The sequence below is a fragment of the Pelophylax lessonae genome, assembly GCF_965119305.1.
Source record: "Pelophylax lessonae genome assembly, chromosome: 11".
Taxonomy (NCBI): Eukaryota; Metazoa; Chordata; class Amphibia; order Anura; family Ranidae; genus Pelophylax; species Pelophylax lessonae.
The window spans coordinates 181,354,062-181,376,773 of record NC_138778.1 but is presented as its reverse complement, the minus strand read 5'-3'; the positions used below and the strand labels follow the sequence as shown (position 1 = coordinate 181,376,773).

General features: G+C 47.5%; 1 protein-coding gene across 1 annotated transcript in view; it reads right to left on the bottom strand.

Annotated features, from left to right (window-relative positions):
- Positions 1-11,550, bottom strand: part of CYB561 (cytochrome b561) — a 31,324-nt gene extending 19,774 nt beyond the window's left edge. Inside the window, exon 1 of the mRNA XM_082271276.1 lies at positions 11,347-11,550. Coding sequence (XP_082127402.1) covers positions 11,347-11,548 — 202 coding nt within the window. The 5' untranslated portion in view covers positions 11,549-11,550. The remainder of the gene's footprint in view (positions 1-11,346) is intronic.
- Positions 11,551-22,712: the final 11,162 nt, after the last annotated feature.

Below are 22,712 nucleotides of genomic sequence, written 5' to 3'. Positions count from 1 at the left end.
TGATAGTAGTAATACAAGTTCTCTTTGTTAAGATATTTAAGAATTTATAAAAAAAAAAAAAGGAAAAATATGCTTCTACAAGGTTTTTTGGTCATACTTCTCCTATGGATCACATGGGTGCAGTTCATTCTGCACTCCTGTGACCCGTTTGTAGCGGACAGCAGGCAAAAGTCTGCTGTCTGTCACTCAGCCGGTCCAGTCGCTGGATCGATCCCAACTTTACAGTCGTGATCCACCCACATGCCTGAACCGGTGTTCTATCAGAATACAGCTACCTATCAGATTCTGCTAGCGGAAGTTACGTTACAGACTAGAACAACTTACTGCGCATGCGCCTTGCGTTCCAATAGGTTTCCTAATGTGACAGAACACGAAGCAGAAGCGGACATCTTCTTACACCCACACAAGTCTTGAGTTTTACATTTAAGTTAGCAGTAAACTCACCCTATATACTAAATTGGACTATTTCACTGCGAGTGAAATAACTGAATTTTTGTAAAATCTTACCTGTAAAATTCCTTTCTACGAGTCCTCTGACAGTCGCCGCCTCCTCTAAGTCATCACTGTTGGGTATTGACTTCCCATCCGCAGGAGTAGCTAGGCACCCTGCGAGCCGAAGTGATCGCCACCAAAAAGGCAACCTTCTTAGACAGCAGAGGCAACGATATTTCCCGAATGTTTTCAAAGAGAGCACAGACAGACAGAACCAAGTTCAAGTCCCATGGAGGTAAGGGCTCCTTCCTGGGAGGAGCCAAATGTCGCACACCTTGAATGAAGGTGCGAACCAGAGAGTGAGACGCCACAGGGCGTTGAAAAAGAATAGCCAGTGCGGACACCTGGCCTTTGATCGTGGCCAGCGCCAGGCGCTGGTCCACCCCAGACTGGAGGAAGGCCAACACTCTGGACACCGAGTACGAGCGAGGGGAGAACCCCCTGGACTCACACCCGGCGAAATAAGCCTTCCAGGTACGGTAATAGATTTTACCGGAGGAGGTCTTTCTAGCCTTGACAAGGGTAGGGATGACCTCAGAAGAGAGACCCCTGTCCTTCAGGACCTGGGTCTCAACAGCCAGGCCGTTAAAGCCAGCGACTGTAAAGCAGGATGGAAGATCGGACCCTGAGACAGGAGATCTTCCCGTAGAGGCAGACGCCACGGAGGCGCCACTGCCAGGTGAACAACGTCAGCGTACCAGGACTGGCGTGGCCAGTCCGGAGCCACCAGAATCACCAGGTGCAGTTCCGAGACCAATCTGCGGAGGAACCGGGCTAGTAACTGAATCGGAGGAAAGGCATACATCAGACGATACTGATGCCAAGGGGCTACCAACACATCCGAGGCGTCCGACAACGGATTGCGCGTTCTTGCCACGAACCTTTCCACCTTTTGATTTAGCCGGGATGCGAACAGATCCACGTCCGGGGATCCCCACCTTGCACACAGCATTTGAAAGACCTCCGGGATTCCCCCTGGTCCAGGGTCTGGCGGCTCAGATAGTCGGCCTGCCAATTCTCCACACCTGGAATGTGAACTGCCGAGATCGCCGGGACATGAGCCTCGGCCCAAGACAGAATGTCGGTCACCTCCCGGGCCGCCCGAGCACTCCTGGTGCCCCCTTGGTGGTTGATGTAGGCCACCGCGGTAGCATTGTCCATCTGTACCCGGACAGGACGGCCCCGCAGATGGCCCGACCACTGGAAGAGACAGAGTTTTATCGCTCGCAATTCCAGCACATTTATCGGGAGGGAGGACTCTTCCTCCGGCCAAGTGCCCTGGGCAGACAGGTTGCCCAGAACTCCACCCCAGCCCGACAGGCTGGCATCTGTGGTAATCACCGTACACACCGACGGACGGAAGGACTTGCCTTCCGCCACCGACGGGGACTGGAGACACCACAGAAGAGCCAATCTGGTCTGACGACTCAAGGAGACGCACAGATCCAGGGACTGAGGCAGTCTGTCCCACCTGGCCAGGATCTCCGCTTGGAGAGCCCGCGTGTGGAACTGAGCAAAGGGTATCGCCTCGAAGGCCGATACCTTCAACCCCAGGGCCCGCATACAGGTCCTGAGTGACGAGGACGGGTTGTCCCTGAGGGACCTGAGCTCGTCCTGCAAAGTCCGGAACTTGTCCTCTGGCAAGAACACCTTTGCCTGAGCAGAGTCCAGAATCATTCCCAGGTATGGAAGACGAAGCGATGGAGACAACGTTGATTTTTGAACGTTGATGGTCCACCCGAACTCCTGCAGCGTCTGTACCGTGGTGGACAGATCGCGCACTAGGTCCTGGCTGGCAAGTGATCTCAGAAGTAGATCGTCCAGGTAACCCAAGACCGCAATGCCCTGAGCCCTCAGTAGGCCCAGAGCCGGTGCCAACACTTTGGTAAACACCCTTGGTGCCGAAGCGAGACCGAAAGGTAACGCCACAAACTGGTAGTGGTCCTCTGCGATAGCAAACCGAAGGTACCGCTGATGACCCTCAAAAATGGGGATGTGCAGGTACGCATCTTTTAGATCTATCGAGGCCAGGAATTCCCCTGGACTCAAGGAGGCCACCACCGAACGGAGAGATTCCATCCGGAACTTCCGAACACGCACGAAGCGGTTCAGCGCTTTCAGGTCCAGAATAGGACGCACTTTGCCCTCCTTTCTGGGCACAGTGAACAGATTCGAATAAAACCCCCGAAACCTGTCCCGATGTGAAACGGGTGAGGGCACCCCTTCAGGCAGAGGCGGATTGACCCGCCACGCCAGCATTGCCGGACTTCTGCTTACCCGCCCAGGGCTTCTTCTGGCTGCCCTGGGCCTTGAAGGGCTTGCCCTTGGATTGGTTCCTAAAGGCACGAAAGGACCCCTGATTGGATCTAGGCGCAGAACCCCTCTTGCCTCGAAAAGACTTGTTCTTCGGGTTCTGGGGCAGCATAGTGCTCTTGCCCCCCATGACGCCTTTCACAAGGGTGTCCAACGCCTCGCCAAAAAGGCGAGAGCCAGCATAGGGAAAATCAGCAACTGTTTTCCGGGAGGACTGGTCAGCCGACCAGCTCTTCAGCCATATTAGTCGCCGGTTAAGCACCGCGACACTAGAGAGGCGAGCCACTAAGGGGGCCTCATTCAAGGCTGCATCACACAAATACATGACTCCTTGGTGGATCTGATAAACCATTTCCAGCCGGGCAGGTGGAACACCAGCAGACACGAGATTGCTCCTAAGTATCTTAGTCCAATCAGCCACCACCAGAACGGACGCGAACACGGGTTTGAGCAACGAACCCGCCACCGTATAGGAATGGCGAGCTAGAGACTCCAACCGCCGGTCCGTGGGATCCCGGAAAACCGGGGTATCCTCAGTAGGAGCCAAGGTAGCCTTGTGATCTACCTGTGGAGGCACACACCATCGTGATTCCGTAGCCGGCGCAAAAGGATAAAGCAATTTGAACTGACTAGGTACCAGGAATGGACGTTTTAACGTGCGCCACATTTCATTAATAGTGTAATGAAACTCAGCTGGGCAGGGGAAAACCTGCGCAGACTTGCGGGTCCTGTGCGTCCCAAATGAGGACACAACGCCCGGAGGACAGGACATCCTCTAAATGCAAGGTTTCCTTAACAGAAACAATTAACTCGTCCATGGTCGCCCGCTCTTCGGGTGACCCTGGGGAGGAGGTATCAACCCCCTCCATCTCAGCCTCCCCCTCGGACCCCGGGGGGTCCAGGTATGAGCGGGACCCTGAAAAGGGCACGCTCACAGCAGCAGCCATATCCCCATCTGAATCAGAAGGGAGAGACAATCTGGGCCTCTTTTTTTGCAGCACGTTCAGACATCAGCATTTCCATATTAGACACCAAAGTCGCCACTGCAGCAGCTAAATCAGGTCGCAGCGGGGCCACAGGAGAACTGGGGACCCCCACTAAAGCTGGGGGGAACTTGCTTTCCTGAGAATTCACAGAAAAAAACAGTGCAATAAATGTGTACTGCCCCTTTTAAATCGCTGCGGAATGCGCAGCCCACCGCTACAGTGACAAAGACCCCAAAAGGAGAGAGAAAACTGAGCCAGAAGCGATAATACAGAGGAATATTGAGAGCGATAACCTGCAGAGCCCGCAGAGTGTTGCCACCGATGTCCTGCTGCATATGGAAAGGAAGTGCTGCTGAAGTAGGCTGAACTTAAAGACTTTTAGTCTTAGGGAAAATGGCTGCCCCATAGGATTGCATTGGAGGCTTCAAGAAAATGGCCGCCGAACATGCAGTCGGACCGATCGTTCTACACCCACCAAAATGGTGGCGGATGGCGCCAAAACAGCATGCAGTATCGCTCACAGAGAGGCTGACCATGCCTGCCCAAATCAAAGATGGCGGACCGCGCGAGTTCACTCCGCCGCGGTCGCCACACAACGTCTGCACCCCCAACAATGCACCGAAGTGACACAGGGAAGGGGACCCCCACACATACAGAAAACTGCACAAGCGATGCCCGCAGGGACCGCATCAGGGAGTCACACAGGCACAGACATGGGGGGGACACAGCAACACAGACTGCCACCCCAGACAGAGGCCCCACACAGAAGTACTTACCTGTACCAGATGGCGTGGGAAGCCTCTATGCACGGAAAACCGCTGTCCTCACCTGACAGGGAGTGCCGTGAGCCAGGGACATGACACTGCAGCACCGCAGATGTGTCCTGTGAGGTAGCCACCTCACGGCTGCATCCCTGCAGCGAACAGGGATGGGTCGTTCGTAGTGCCAGGGTGAGCCATAGCTGAACGCTCAAAGACGGGCTGGGGGTCGATCTGACCCTCACGCTCTGGAGAACCAGGGCGGTCAGTCCGAATCCCAGCACCGCATGATCCAACTTCATCCGAAGAGAAGACTAACACTAGAAGCTGACAAAATAAACAGCTAGTAAAGTAAGAGAAAACTGACATTTTTAAAGAAAATCAAATAAAAGATTAGGAAGGCTGAGACTGAAGCCCCAGCACAGGGAAGCCTGACTACTCCTGACACTAGGCAGATTAAATATGGATTTTTGTAAAATCTTACCGTAAAATCCTTTTCTCTTAAGCTCATTGACAGACGCAGTCTTCTTGATTAATATCAAATAGGGTTATGCTGCCCTCTACAGGAGTAGGTCTAGGCAGAAGGAAAACGTTCTGGCCACACCTTAGGGGCAGTCCCAGAGGGTATATCCTCTCTCTCTCTGCTCCAGGAAGTCAGTTATGTCACAAAGCAGTGTTAGAGAATTTAACCCAACCCAACTTAAAAACAGAGGGCGGGTACTGCGTCTGTCAATGAGCTTAAGAGAAAAGGATTTTACGGTAAGATTTTACAAAAATCCATTTTTCTCTGTCGCTCATTGACAGACGCAGTCTTCTTGATTAATATCAAATAGGGACGTCCCAAAGCAGTGCCACAAATGAGGGGTGGGATAACAGAAATCAAATTTTAAATCCAGAAGGCCCAACCGGTGCCGACTAGAAGTCTTAAAGGCTCATCAAACCAAAGGATGAGACTCAACTGAAAATCCAACTGAAAAAAACCCTCGAGGTAGACCAACGGTCTCCTCAAATTGCAGCCTGCAGAACCTTGCGGCCAAAAGAGGCATCCGCCGATGCCATCACATCAACTTTATAAAATTTTGTAAAGGTATGAACCGACGACCAGGTAGCCGCCTTGCAAACCTGGACCACTGACGCCTGATGGCGGAAGGCCCAGGAAGCACTAAGCGCCCGAGTGGAGTGCGCCTTAACAGGGAATGGAGGATTCCGACCCTTAATAGAATAAGCCTGTACCACCGTCTGTCTGATCCATTTGGAGATAGTCACGGCAGATGCAGGCAACCCCTTTTTGGGGTCATCTGTGATCACAAAAAGTGAATCAGTTTTACGAAACGAGTCCGTAGTTTTCAGGTATACCCTGATTGCCCGAACCACATCCAAGGAATGTAACGCAAACTCCCGAGGATGACTGGGCTTAGGACATAGGGAAGGCAATACAATGTCCTCATTCAGATGAAACTCTGAAACCACCTTAGGAAGGAAGGATGGATTCGGACGAAGAACAACCTTATCCCTATGAACCACCAGATATGGAGAACGACAAGATAATGCGGCCAGTTCTGACACCCTGCGTGCAGAAGTGATAGCCACCAAGAAGGCCACCTTCTGGGATAACGTAAGCAAGGGAATCTCCCTAATATCTTCAAAGGGAGGTTTCTGAAAAACCGACAACACTAAATTAAGATCCCAGGGTGGTAAGGGTGCGCGCACTGGCGGAGCCAGGTGTCGCACCCCCTGGATGAAATTCCTCACCAAGGAATGAGTGGCCAAAGGTTTCCGGACGAAGATTGCTAAAGCTGAAACCTGACCCTTGATAGTGCTCAAGGACAATTTCTGCTCAACTCCCTGTTGCAGAAAGGCCAAGATTCGGGTCACCGCATAAGTACGTGGGGGAAATCCAAGAGATTCACACCACGCAATATAAGACCTCCATGTGCGATAATAGACTTTGCTGGAAGTCGCTTTCCTTGCTTTAATTAGAGTAGGAATAACTGAAGCTGACAAACCCTTGTCCTTCAGTACCTGAGTCTCAATGGCCAGGCCATTGAAGCTAGCTATTGTAAAGCAAGATGGAAGATCCGTCCGTGAGACAGCAGATCCTCCTTGAGAAGAAGTCTTCAAGAAGCGTCTGCGACTAGCCTCACCAAGTCGACGTCCCAGGCTCGACGAGGTCCGTCCGGAGTTACCAGGATAACTGGAATTCCCTCCACCTCTATTCTGCGAGGAAGTTCCCACAGAAACTTGAGAGGATGGAAAGCATACCGTAGCTGATACTGCCCCAACAGGGCGATCAGCGCGCCATTGGCATCCACTAGAGGATCGCGGGCTACAAACCTCCGCACCTTCCTGTTGAGCCGAGATGCCAACAGATCCACATCCAGGGTACCCCAATGAAGGCACAGCTGGTGAAATACCCCTGGATGAAGGGACCCTACCCCTTAATCCAGAGTCTGATGGATGAGATAATCTGCCTGCCAATCCTCTAGGTGATTGACTTAAGCCACAGCCGTGGCATTGTCCAACTGGATCCGAACCGGGCTGCCCTGGAGCTGCTCGGTCCAGTAAATCAGACACAGTCTGATCATTCTCAGTTCCCACACATTTATCGGAAACCTGGATACTATCGGAAGGAGTGACTTCCCGTGGGTGAGCATTGGAGACCGAAGCCACCAGACCAGAGACTCCCTGGTCCGCTCGCTCAACCGGATCCGATTGTCCAGGGAATCGGGATCCCGATTCCATTAGGAAAGAATCTCCCTTAGAAGAATTCTCCTGGAGGGAACTGGAAATGATCTTTGAAAAAAGTGAAGAAAATGTTCTGCTCAAGGAACGGGAACTACCGCTCCCTGTAGCATACGAATGTTGGAAGGGAAGAATCGCACCGGTAGAAGGGATCGGAACTCGATTTTGAATCCCGACCGTACGACCTCCTGAACCCCTTTGTCCGGGATTCAGGAAAGTCATGGATCTGGAAACCGGTGAAGACGTCCCCCCACCCCCGAGATGGGTGGGGGCGTACCTTCAGGCTGTATTGGTTTTATCTTCAGGTTTGGCTGAGCCGGACTTTTGTTTCCCCGACCAGCGTCCTTTAAAACCCCCTGAAGGAGCTTTGCCCTTCTTGCTCGCCCCAGCGGAGCGAACAAACCTTTTAAGAGCGGAAAAGGAAGGTCCTCGTCTGTTACGAGGTCCTTTACCCTTAGCAGTCTGTGGCAAAAAAGCGCTTTTACCCCCAGTGAGATCCTTTATAATCTCATCTAGGGTGGCCCCAAACAGGCGATCCCCCTGAAAAGGGAGATTAGCCAAGGCTTTCTTGGAACCTTGATCCGCCGACCAGCACTTTAACCACAACACGCGTCTGAGGACTACTGCTGACATCGACGCATGCCCTAACAAGGGAGTTGCGTCCAAAACGGCGTCACAGATGAACTGTAGTCCCTGTATGATCTGCTCCATCAAATCGGATGCTGCCTGGGGGATACTTCTCCCCTTTAAGTCACGGCGTAACAACTTGGCCCATTCTGTCAATGTTTGTGAAACTAAACCAATGGCCACCACTGGCCTAAAGGCTGATCCTATCAGGGAAAAAACAGAGCGGGATTCGGCTTCCACCTTCCGATCCACCGGATCCTTAAAGGACGGAGCGTCCTCCAACGGGATAACAGTGAATTTATTTAATCTGGAAATCGGTGGGTCCACCACTGGTGGTACCGTCCATTTTTTTATGAGGGATTCCTCAAACGGATAGCGCCTAGCAATGCGTTTGGAAATAGCAAGAGTTCGTTTGGGATGATCCCATTCCTCCTTAATCTTATTACCAAAGCATTTGGGTAAGGGAAAAACCTTCACCATCTTGGTAGGCTTACTAGTACCAAAGGGAATTTCCGTCTCGGTTACCTCTGCCGGTGTAACCTCCATTCTTAAGGTTTCCCGGACAGCCACAACTAGTGCGTCCACCAACGCTTCTTCTTGCGCTATGGCGGAGGCAGAAACGTCCTCCTCACTGTCTGAGGAGACCGTACCTGAGACCACAGCCCCAGAGGAGGGACCTGCAGCTGCAGTGACCAGCTCAGAATCCGCTGGAGTATCAGATGAAATAGGGGTAGGCGGGGGTCGCTTTCTTGACCCCCGTCCCTGACAGGCCACCTCCACCCGGGATACCAAAGACTCCAAAACTGTAGATAATGCATCAATTACAAGTGGGGTACTGGAGGGCCCTCAAGGGGATCAGGTGGGGATACATGTGTGGCAGGGTCCATGATTATACAAGACACTTGCTAGCAAACAAAAAAAAAAATAATTGCAAAGAAAAAACTTTTTTTTTCGTTGTAATCCCCCAGCGCAACAGCGCCCCTCAGTGTACCTGTTCCGGACCCCACAGAGAGAGAGAGAGACCCCAAGGCTCACCATCTGATGCACAGAAGTTTTATCCACCTGCTCTCAGCGCTGTCTTGTTACAGACAGGAATTCTTTTAGCATTTTTCCCGGGTAAAGGAGGCGGCTCCGCCCCTTTACACGCCTCTCGGCGCTGCCCTGCTCCTCCTCGAGGTAGCTGGGCGTTTTCAAAATGGCCGCCCCCATGCAGGAGACACGAGGCTACGCCAAAATGGCAGCCTCGCGCGACCTGCGGGAGATGGCGGCGGCCTGTCACCTATGGGAAGATGGCGGCGGCCTGCTGCAATGTGCAGCCTGCGGAGGATGGTATCGGCCAGTGCGGCCTGCGGGAGGTGTGGGAGGATGGCGACCTGCGGACGGATGGCGGCCTGCGGATGGCGGTAATCTAGGCCCAGGCCTCGGCCTGTATTGCAGCCTTATAATCAGGTAGGATCTATCCCCCATACATGGCCATCATTCACAGTAATGCCAGCCACTGACTTCAGTCATGGTCCTTTAAACAGTGCACCCTCATACAGTGACCTTAGATAGTCAGCTCCCAAACCAAGCCTCCTGGTTTCTTATACACAAAATCACACTCAAATGGGGGATCTGTAACACCTGTTATAGGATAGTGACCATCCCAGGGAGGGGCCCGCGTCCACCAACACACCCGTAGGGGGAGAGGGGGAACATTTTACTCACCATACCGGAACCAGGCGGGCGCCAACTCCTGACAGAACCCCTCTCCACCGAAGTGGGGGGGCTGTCGACCAATAAGGACGCCGTGACTCAGTTTCCAACTGGTCGTTGGCGTCCAGGCGAGACGTTTAACTCGCAGGGTCAGTCCCTGTCCAGTGGGACTATGTCGCGGCCGACCCAGCGCGGAGCTATGGCCTGCACGCGCTCACAGGCTGACTGGGGTGACCACTGGATTTCAGCATCCAGCCCGTCGCCCAGTTTCAGCATACTTGCTTGAAGATCTCACAGGAACAACTGGAGAAAAAAGCTGCCTAAAAAAGTTTCTAAAAAATCTTGCCAGGACCAAAGATCCCAGCAAGGAACTTAGGTCCTTACTCCTAACTAGACAGAAAAAAACTGACTTCCTGGAGCAGAGAGAGAGAGGATATACCCTCTGGGACTGCCCCTAAGGTGTGGCCAGAACGTTTTCCTTCTGCCTAGTCCTACTCCTGTAGAGGGCAGCATAACCCTATTTGATATTAATCAAGAAGACTGCGTCTGTCAATAAGCGACAGAGAAAACTGAGTGGTGATGCAGGGGGGGTATTGACCAGATGGGACAGCCCCCATGGGTGTGTATATGCTAATGCCTTTTGTCTTTTGACTAAGTCTATATGCCTAGCTACTCCTGCGGATGGGAAGTCAATACCCAGCAGTGATGACTTAGAGGAGGCGGCGACTGTCGGAGGACGTAAGAGAAAGTCTATTTCACTATATAATCAGTCTGTCGCTGAGCAGTGCGGGGTGTACCAAGATGGCCGTCGCCACCTTCTACCTGCAGGTTTATTGCTATACTAACTAGAATACAATAATAACACAAATGTAACACTGTGATTCAGTATATAAGGGGAGTTTACTGCTAAAATAAATGAAAAATTCAAGACTTGCGTGGGTATAAGGAAGATGTCCGCCTTGGCTTCGTGTTCTGTCACATTAGGAATCCTATTGGAACGCATAGCGGCCATGCTGGAACGCATGGCGCATGCGCAGTAAGTTGTTCTAGTCCGTACATCACTTCCGGTAGCAGAATCTGATAGGGCACCGGCAGCTGGCTTTGCCTCTCAGCGAGCCACTGGGAGACTGAGCCAGCTGCTCCCACCCCCTCCACAGCTCAGCGCTCCAGTGAGCGTGGGAGCGGCAGACAAGAGCCAGGGACTGACAGTTCTTGCTTTCTGCTCAGAGCATAGGGGTGAACTAAACTCAGTGATCGGCAGTGCAGAGGCAGTGAGGGACAGATGCAGCATAGTATTGATGCTGTATTCATCCAGGTGTGTATACTTTTTTTTAGGGGGGGGACCCAATACTTCTCTTTTAAAAGCAGCTAAAGAGATTATGGACAGCTTGCCCTAAAGATCCTTTACTGTTTGTTAAGAATATGTAAATCATTTAATGCCCACAGTCTGGACACAAGTGCACTTTAAAGTCTCCTATCCAAAACTGAAATAGCCATTTTGGACGAAGTTGAGTATGTTCAGTACAATCAATATGTACTAAACAGAAACGGTCATAAAGCAAGGCTACTGCAACAAACCATTTTGCTAATTATTCTGCTCTATTAAAAAAAAAAAAAAAAAAATTGCCATTAGGAGCAACTCTAGTAACACTACACCGTGAACACCTATGTAAGTTCATATGAGTTTTATTTGCATTACTTCAGATAATAGGTTGAACATCATGTGTACTTACCATCACCACATAGGAATACCATTCCTAGCACCATGCAAAGTGGATGGACGTTGAACTGCTCTGGTCCCTCCCATGAGAAGCCTCCTCTGTAACGGGACAGCCATGTCCCTGTGATGGCTAACACTGCCACCCCCAAGATCTGAGATGTAGCCACCAGGTATGGCATCAAGCCTGTGTTTTGACGAGAAAGAGAGTCCTCCATTGTAAAGAGAGAAGAGAGGTCCTACCTGTTAAAGCAATGAGACAACAATATAACAACAGTCTTGTCACCAATGCATGCAGAGCTGTACTATCGGATATACAAAACAAACATCCTTACACCAACATTTTACATTCCTAAAACAAAGGGATTTCCCATTGGATCATATATTATTTTGAAAGCCAGTACTAAGGAAAAGTAATGGAGGGAAACTGATAATTCACGGTCCGTGTAGGGGTTTGCCTATTGGGACGCCTGCCTTTACACGATCATGAACTTTAATGGCATCCCAGTCTTAGTCCATAGGATTTAATATTGAGTTGGCCCACCCTTTGCAGCTATAACAGCTTCAACTCTTCTGGGAAGGCTGTCCACAAGGTTCATCTATGGGTGTATGTCTATGGTAACGTTTGCCCATTCTCCAGAAGCACATTTGTGAGGTCAGGCACTGATGTGGAGAAGGCCAGGCTTGCAGTCTCCACTCTAATTCATCCCAAAGGTGTTCTATCAGTTGAGGTGCAGTCAAGTTCCTCCACCCCAAACTCGCTCATTTATGTCTTTATGGACCTTGTTTTGTGCACTGGTACGCAGTCATATTGGAACAGGAAGGGGACATCCCCAAACCGTTTCCACAAAGTTGGGAGCATGAAATTGTCCAAAATGTCTTGGTATGCCTAAGCCTTAAGAGTTCCCTTAACTGGAACTAAGGGGCCAAGCTCAACCCCTGAAAAACAACCCCACACCATAATCCCCCTTCACCAAATGATTTGGAAGTAAGAGTTTACTTCCTCTTTCAGTGACGGGTCACACTTGTGCGATGCGGGAAGGCTGCGAATTTGCAGCCTGTTCCCGCATCGCAAACGCACCCCTGGCAGTTCACACTGCCATATGCGATATGCAGGGGGTGTCAATGAAATGTTAACGACACCCCCAGTTTGATCGCATATCGCAGTGCGATCTGACAGTTCGCACAGGATTGGATCCCACAAGTGTGAACCACTGTGCGATCCGATCCTGATGCGGCTGGAAAAAAGGGTCATGTGCGTGTTTGGTGCGGATACAGTGCGAATTCAGCCATACAAAGTGTATGGCTGAATTCGCATCCGCACCTTCGATCGCATGTAATGAAGGAGCAGTGCGCTCCGAATTACATGCGATCGGCGCACACGCTATAGTGTGAACCGGCACTCAGAGGTTAAACTGCCCTCCTTTACAGACGTAAGTTTATTCCGTTGATCGAAAAGAATGAAATGATACATTGTAAAACATCGTGTTTATAGTTATCTCCCAGCCTTGGCAATGTTAATAAACATTTGCTGGAAGCTCTTTTTTTTTTCTGACAGCTGTGAGTGAGCAGAGAATAGCTCTGTATGAATCGTGGTCATGCCGTTTTAAGATCTTGAGGGGGGGGGGGGGCGGTGAATGGAGATGGCGATTTTTTATAAATTAACCGTGCAGCTCTATGACAAAGTAAATGAAAAATGTATTTATTTTTGTCCATTGAACGATTTATTGATCAAAATTCAGTCATGAGATGATAGCCAAATCGTTTGCTCTCACGGCCGAGTGTTCGTTATTCCAAAACAAGTTCTAACGATTTTTCAGCTGGTGCATGGCCAGCATAAGGCTTCTTTCACAAGGGGCGGATCGTATTTTGGTCCGCTCAAGCACTTTTTTTTTTTTTACGGACACGGATGACACTTGTGTCATCTGGTCCGTATGTCCGCATATCATCCCATCCGTTTGCGGATGATATACGGACATAATGTATGTCTATGGGATTGCGGATGTCAGCGGATGACACCGCTGACATCCGATTTTGCGTCCTTTCCGTTTTTTAAATGGAAGAAAAAATAGGGTTCTGTTCCGTTCCCAAAAACAGAATAGAACTGAAAGGACGCAAATCGGATGTCAGCGGATGGTCATCCGCTGACATCCGCAATCCCATTGACATGCATTATGTCCGTATATCACCCGCAAACGGATGGGATGATATACGGACATACGGAGCACCCGTGTGAAAGAAGCCTTAGTCTATCACGCTCTTTACTGTGGAGGTAATTTCATATGTAAATATTTACCCATCAAACAGAAGTTACTTTGGTTTGCAGCAACTATCATACAGCCAGAAGGTTATTCAAGTCGGAAGAAGATTTTCTTTTTCCAAAAGACAAGGGTGGCCTTTTCCTGTGTGATGTATATCTGTGATGATCTTATTAGTGACTGCTGAACACAGTGTCTCTGTCACTGATAAGGTTAAATAGGAAAGTGCAGAGGGATGACGCAGGTAGAACAGAGCCAGGAGGACAATGCGTCTGTCAGCTGAGAACACCAACCCCATGTGTGGGATAAACTAATTACAACCCCCTATATTGCATTCCCATTTATTACCCAGCAGGACAGATGGAAGGTGGCAGCACCCCAGGGCAGCAAAAAAAAAAAAAAAAAAAAAAAAAACATTCAACAGGCCCAGCCAAAGCTCTTTATGTAAATTATAGCAATCTATTAAATGTGATTCTACAATTGCTGCAGGTGTGCCGAGTCCCCACTTCTTAGAAATTGTGTGATAATTCCATTAGCTGCGCTACACTTCATTTCTGGAATAATAGAAAATTTAACGCCACTGTTCTTGAGAGTGGAGCTTTCTGACCCAAAACATGAAAATATTAAAGTGTTGAATGTGTCACTAAGTGCCGGTTCAAACATATGTAATGCGGGAACCCTGAGAATCCACTACGGGTTCCCACATCGCACTCAAGTCAAAGGCCACATCTGGAGTATGCTGTCCAGTTCTGGGCACCGGTCCTCAGGAAGGATGTGCTGGAACTGGAGAAAGTCCAGAGAAGGGCAACAAAAATAATTAGGGGAATGGAGGACATCAGCTATGAGGAAAGACTACAAGCACTGAACTTATTCTCTCTGGAGAAGAGACGATTGAGGGAGGATATGATATCAATGTACAAATACTGTACTGGCGACCCTAGCATAAGGAACAAACTATTCAGAGAGAGGGAATACAATAAGACACGTGGCCACTCACTAAAACTAGAGGAAAGGCGGTTTAACCTTAAAGTGCGTAAGGGGTTCTTCACTGTAAGAGCGGTAAGGATGTGGAATTCTCTTCCACAAGCAGTCGTATCAGCAGGGAGCATTGATAGTTTCAAAAAACTATTAGATGGACACCTTAAAGACCACAACATACAGGGGTATACAATGTACGGTTAAAAGCAAACACACACACACATCATAGGTTGAACTGGATGGACTGATGTCTTTTTTCAACCTCACAAACTATGTAACTATGTAACAGTTCACATTGCCATATGTGAATCGCTGGGGGTGTCAATACAAAGTTAATGACACCCCCAGATCAGTTTGCATATTGCAGTGCGAACTGTCAGTTCAGACAGGAATCGGATCGCATAGATGTGAACACCCATGCAATCCGATTCTGGTGCGGACCAAAAAAAGGGTCCTGTGTGACTTTGGTCCAAATGCGATGCAAATTCAGCCATACAATCTGTATGTCTGATCTCGCAACGCACAGACAGCGCATGTGATTTGCAGAGCAGTGCGCTCCGAATCACATGGGATGTCTGATATTGCATATGTGTGAACCGGAACTTGCACCCAGCCTATAGATAACTCAAAAGGTAACTCCACTTTTGTGGGAAACAAAAAAAGAGCAAATAATAAAAAATAATAATATAGCGTGATTTGTGACACAAGCCATATTGTAATTGAATGTTATTAAAAATGACCTTTCCTTCTCAATCTGCAGCCATTGTTATTTTCTGTAAAATGCAATATGGAAACCTGGAGGTGTTCTGAACACAGATGGTATATAGAACTGCCCCCCCCCCCACCCCCCAGTATGTAATTTTTTGTGTGATTGGCGCACTGATTTTCAGCACTAAGATAGAAGTCAGGTTTCTGGCATCCTCTGCAACAAAAATTTCATTTTTGGTGAGATACTTCCAATAGGGACACGTCTAAAGGGATGCAGACCCTCCCACTATCATCATTAGAATGCTGCAGGTGCAGCAGCTGATTAATAATTATAAAACCACTCCCATATAAATTTACTGTGCACATGGACACAGAGAAACAAACAGTGATTTCTTCAGAATAATAAAAGGTAGGAATCTGCTACAAAGTTTGTTATAATCCTTGCAATCTACAGTACAGAGATCACCCAGAGGGGAATGCTTTTATGTTTTCTCAACAAAAGTGGAGTTACTCACCACTTGACAACTGCCCACAGTACATCCGTATATTTACGTTATTACTATGGCTAGCAGCCATAACCCCGGTATCCTCTTTTTCTGTGGGCAAATGTCTACAAAATAAAAGTGGTCACAGCGGAGATGTTTACATTCCTTGTAATATGAATAAAAGTGATCAAAAAAAAAAAAATTAAAGGCACAGTGTAAAAATAAAAATTTTAATAAGAAAAAAAATTTTAAAGCGTCCCGTCTCGCAAACGCAATCATAAGTCACGCCCATATGTAAACGGTGCTCACACCACCCCTGTGAGGTATCGCCGCGATCGTTCGAGAGAGAGCAATAATTCTAGCCCTAAACCTCCTCTGTAACTCTAAGCTGGTAACCTGTAAAAAAGTGTAAAGGTCGCCTATGGATATTTTTAAGGTACTATCGTTTGTAAACCTTAAAGAGAATGTATCCCTGCCCTTTCAAATGAATAGGCAGGATCTGTTTAAAGCCCACCCCATCCTCTTTTTATACTGACCTTCATGGATGCCACCAAAAACTTTCCAGAGTTGGAGTTAAGAAGGAATGGTTGTGTTTTATTTCATGTGAAACCATCTTTATAGAACCTTTTACTGCACTCCTTCTAAAATCACAGTGCATGGCAGTGGTGGCATTACTTCCGAGGACAACTGAAGAAGAATCCTGTTACCTAAAGCATTATGTTTTTGTTATGGAATCTGCCACAAGAATGGTCATGTGGCTGGTTGTGGGTTGTACTGGTTCCGGGTTGTGCACTGGAGCACTTCAACCTAGTGTGTTTAAATGCATTGCATAAATCATGGGGAGAGAAACTGCTGCTATAAAGACCAACTCCTGCTAAAACAGATGTCAGCTTCATTTAGGTAGCAAAAGATGCGCATCTGGCATAACACATACTGGGAGGAATTAATGAAAGGCGCCCAAGACGTGTTTTAGCTCAACTGGTGCCATAGCAACCAATTAGCTTCTACCTTTCATTTCTCCAAACTGCCTAAAAAATGAAAATGTACGGTCTTATTCGCACAAGAGGTCAGAGGATGGTAAAAGCAGGTGGTTGCCACAGCTGCAGCAAAGATTAAACCACATGTCATGTTCAGCAGGCGGTACCACTGCAGAATGTCACCCATCTAAATGTACGGGGCTGCTGTAAAATGTACATGGTTGCAGCAAAATAGTTCAGCCTTTTCAGGGTTAAATCACCTCTCATTTACCCTCTAAAAGTGTTCCACCACGGATTCCTTTTCAGAGGGACAGCAAGGGCTGCTGCACATGAGAATGACCCCTAAAGCTCATTGGCTGTGTCCCAGTTGAGGCAAAATTTGTCTCAGACAATTTTGTATTAGAATCCCCTATTATCTCAACGAGTGGATATGGCTTTTGATTTTATCCGGCCCTTGGGGCATTATTTCCCCCACTGTCAGCAACAGTGGGGCAATGTTACCGCCACTGACAATGGGGCACTATTCCTCCCACTGACACCAATGATGGGGCATTATTCCTCCCACTGACACCAATGATGGGGCATTATGCCTCCCACTGACACCAATGATTGGGCACTATTCCTCCCACTGACACCAATGATGGAACACTATTCCTCCCACTGACACCAATGATGGAACACTATTCCTCCCACTGACAACGATTGGGCACTATTCCTCCCACTGACACCAATGATGGGGCACTATTCCCCCCACTGACACCAATGATGTAACGCTGCTCCTCCCACTGACACCAATAATGGAACACTATTCCTCCCACTGACACCAATGATGGAACACTATTCCTCCCACTGACAACGATTGGGCACTATTCCTCCCACTGACACCAATGATGAGGCACTATTCCTCCCACTGACGTCAATGATGGGGCACTATTCCTCCCACTGACGTCAATGATGGGACACTATTGCTCTCACTGACAACAATGATGGTACACTATTCCTCCCACTGACACCAATGATGGGGCACTATTGTGTGTCAAGTAGTGCAGCGCTATGAACAGCAAAATTAATTGTGCTTAAAAAGTTGATAAATTGATATACAATTGATAACAATGCAATATAATAAAATGAATCAATTGCGCTAAATCATAAGTCCATTCGGCATATATAGATGGTGGAGAGTCCACTAGAGGGTGAAGATCCCAAGATGTGAAAAGCAATGGAAATAAAACAGTCACCCGTGCGGATAGGCAAGATGGCAGCTTACCGCAATGAGTGGGCCTCCAAATTAATGGATGGGCCACTAAGAGCATAAAGTAATAACTCCTATGGACTGGGTTCTCTCCTCTGCGTGAACGGACCAAGTATCACTAGACTGCATCAAACAAGCAGTCTTCATTCCAGATTGTGTGCTCTGAAGTGATGTCAGGCTGACAGGAAGTAGGAAGTGGAGCCCCACTGAGATTCCTCCACCACCACAGCGCCATCAGACAGGCGGCCAGACAACGGCCTCCACACACCACCGGCACCCCGCACCCCTCCTTTCTGCAACAGTATCCAGGACAAGAAGATGGATGATCCCATTCACCTACCGTACCGGCCTTTACTTATCTAAGAATTGCCATACATATTGGAGTCGTGTCTGGATCTATGAGCGAGTGAGGGTTTGATGCAGTCTAGTGATACTTGGTCCGTTCACGCAGAGGAGAGAACCCAGTCCATAGGAGTTATTACTTTATGCTCTTAGTGGCCCATCCATTAATTTGGAGGCCCACTCATTGCGGTAAGCTGCCATCTTGCCTATCCGCACGGGTGACTGTTTTATTTCCATTGCTTTTCACATCTTGGGATCTTCACCCTCTAGTGGACTCTCCACCATCTATATATGCCGAATGGACTTATGATTTAGCGCAATTGATTCATTTTATTATATTGCATTGTTATCAATTGTATATCAATTTATCAACTTTTTAAGCACAATTAATTTTGCTGTTCATAGCGCTGCACTACTTGACACACAATATGAATGGGATTACTATGAATCCAGTGTTCTAGCTGCTACCTTGTTTTATGTTAATTTATCATATACTTTTTTATTCATCATTAAGCGCAGGATATCCCCCTTGATTTTATGGGGCACTATTCCCCCCACTGACACCAATGATGAGGCACTATTCCTCCCACTGACGTCAATGATGGGGCACTATTCCTCCCACTGACGTCAATGATGGGACACTATTGCTCTCACTGACAACAATGATGGGGCACTATTCCCCCCAATGACACCAATGATGGAACACTATACCTCCCACTGACACCAATCATGGAACACTATTTTTCCCACTGACAACAATGATGGGGCACTATTCCTCTCACTGACGCCAATGATGGGGCACTATTCCTCCCACTGACGCCAATGATGGGACACTATTCTTCCCACTGACACCAATGATGGGGCATTATTCCTCCCACTGATGACAATGATGGGGCACTATTCCTCCCACTGATAACAATGATGAGGCACTATTCCTCCCACTGATAACAATGATGAGGCACTATTCCTCCCACTGACAACAATAATGGAACACTATACCTCCCACTGACACCAACCATGGAGCACTATTCTTCCCACTGACAACAATGATGGGGCACTATTCCTCTCACTGACAACAATGATGGGGCACTAATTCTCCCACTGACACCAACGATGGGGCACTATTCCTCCCACTGACGCCATTGATGGGACACTATTCTTCCCACTGACACCAATGATGGGGCATTATTCCTCCCACTGATGACAATGATGGGGCACTATTCCTCCCACTGATAACAATGATGAGGCACTATTCCTCCCACTCATAACAATGATGAGGCACTATTCCTCCCACTGACAACAATAATGGAAGGCTAATCCTCCCACGGACACCAACGATGGGGCACTATTCCTCCCACTGACACCAACGATGGGGCACTATTCCTCCCACTGACGCCAATGATGGGACACTATTGCTCCCACTGACACCAATGATGGGATACTATTCCTCCCACTGATACCAATGATGGGATTCTATTCCTCCCACTGACACCAATGATGGGACACTATTCCTCCCACTGACACCAATGATGGGATTCTATTCCTCCCACTGACGACAATGATGGGATACTATTCCTCCCACTGACACCAATGATGGGATACTATTCCTCCCACTGACACCAATTATGGGATACTATTCCTCCCACTGACACCAATGATGGGACATTATTCCTCCCACTGACAACAATGATGGGACACTATTCCTCCCACTGACACCAACAATGGGGCAGTATTACTCCCCCTAATACCAATGAGGGGCTTTGTTTACTTCTACTGACTCCAAGACATTTACTTCACCCACTGGCCACAGTCCAGCTCCCCTAGAGATTGAAGGACAGTAAACTGGTCCTTTGTTTAGAAAGTTTTGGAGACCCCTGATCTAAACCATGAGCTCCAAGAGTCCCTTACGTATATATAGCCCCCGTTTTTGTAAATTACAATTGTGGGCAAGTACTGATCACTCCAAGCAGTTTAGAGAGGTGATCCATACAGTGCTAGATGGCCAAAAAAGATTACCATACCCATTGCTGGCCAGCACACTAGTCACATGCTGAATCAGCCACCGCAGGTTTCTTCTCGGTGAAGGGTGACCTAATCATCAATTCATTTTTAAATCCTCAGCAATGGCTAAATCTGGCAGAGCAGTCTAGGAGCTCCTCACCGCCTATCTCCTGAAACAGATACAATACAGTAGTGGCTGAGTAATCTGAATTCTATACAGCAGTAATTATACAATCACTGTATTTACTATCACTGAACTCCATCCTCCACAGAACAAGCTTGGACGCTAATCTATATGTGTATGGGCACAAAGTGACCGAATATGCTTCATACCTTTTTATCTTTCACTTTTTAATTACACAAAACAGAACAGTCACAATCCATACTGGCTTCTAAATTCCTGGAATAAGAAATCAGGACAGCGTTCTGTGTCCAACAGGAACAATACTGACCCCAGTATACTGAGCCCAGGAGTACGCATGATCCAAAGAAAGGAATTGAAGACCATACTGATTGTGAATATGGAAAAGAGCTAAACATGTGAGCTTAATAAACAAAAAGTCACGCATACAGAGCACCAGGGAAAGTAAAATATTTGATTTAGACACGGAAGGTTTTATTTATAAACAACACAAAGGGGTTGATTTACTAAAGGCAAATAGACTGTGCACTTTGCTAAGTGCAGTTACTCCAGAGATGAGTAAATGAGCAAAAGCTTTGCTGAACTCCATCATCCAATCATGTGCAAGCAAAAATGCATTTTTTTTTTATTTTCCTTGCACGTGATTGGGTATTCTTTGCAAAGCGGAGCCTTTATCCCATTTACTAAGCTCTGGGGTGACTGCACAGTCTGTTTGTCTTTATTGTCTCTTTTTCCAACCTGACTAACTATGTAACATCAACCTCAAAGAAGTCACCTGCCTGAGGGCGATCACAGGACAGGTAGCTCAGAGATCGGTGAGTCATTGATCTTTGGGATCAGAAGTGGAATATAAGGCTCCATACAGCACAGAAACTTCATAAAATCATAAAAATTCATCACTACAACACACAATAGAATGCTGGGATCAGGAAATGAGAACCAGGCAGGAAGAAAAATGTCATGAAAAGAAACTGGAGCCAGTGTTTATAAGATGCACATGACCTCCCCTCCCCCTATTAGTCACATAAGAAAGGAGCAGAATATTACCTGCAGATAAAGCTTCCTCCAATGGTGATCTGTGTGTCAGCACCTGTCACTGCATGGATCTCACTCCTCCTGCACCTGTCAGTCCCTTCTTATTCCTGCTCAGTCCCTGTGTGCTGTCAGTCCCTGAGTCCATCTGTCTGTGCTGCTCTCTGTAACAGTCCCTGTGCCTCTCCTATGCCTACCGAACCCACAGCTCCCAGTCCCTCCCTGTCCATGTCACACAGCAAGACAGGGCTCTCCTACTTCCGGGTTGTCACCAGTGGGCGGAGTTTGAGGGCCACCCAATTGTAACCATGGAGAAAGGAGGCAGCCCTAGGTGTGTGTCTGGGTGTGTAATGCTGTCACTGTGTACTCTCCACACCCTCCTCCCTGCACTCAGCCACCATACTGTCATACAATGTAACAACCTGCTACAAATACACAGATACAAATACATAACACATACATATGTAACACTGTACAATACAAATACACAACACATACATATGTAACACTGTGCAATACAAATACACAACACATACATATGTAACACTGTGCAATACTGCTCAGATACAAATACATAACACATATATATATATATATATATATATATATATATATAACACTGTGCAATACAAATACACAACACTAAATATGTAACACTGTACAATACAAATACACAATACATACATATGTAGCAATGTGCAATACAAATACACAACACATACATATGTAATACTGCAATACAAATACATAACACATACATATATAACACTGTACAATACAAATACACAACACACACATATATAACACTGTACAATACTGCTACAAATACACAACACATACATATGTAACACTGTGCAATACAAATACACAACACATACATATGTAACACTGCAATACTGCTCAGATACAAATACACAGCACATACATATGTAACACTGTACAATATATATAAACACATACATATGTAACACTGTATAATACAAATACACAACAGATACATATGTAACACTGTATAATACAAATACACAACAGATACATATGTAACACTGTGCAATACTGCTCAGATACAAATACACAACACATACATATAAAACACTGTGCAATACAAATACACAAGACATACATATGTAACACGGTGCAATACTGCTCAGATACAAATACACAAGAAATACATATGTAACACGGTGCAATACAAATACACCACACA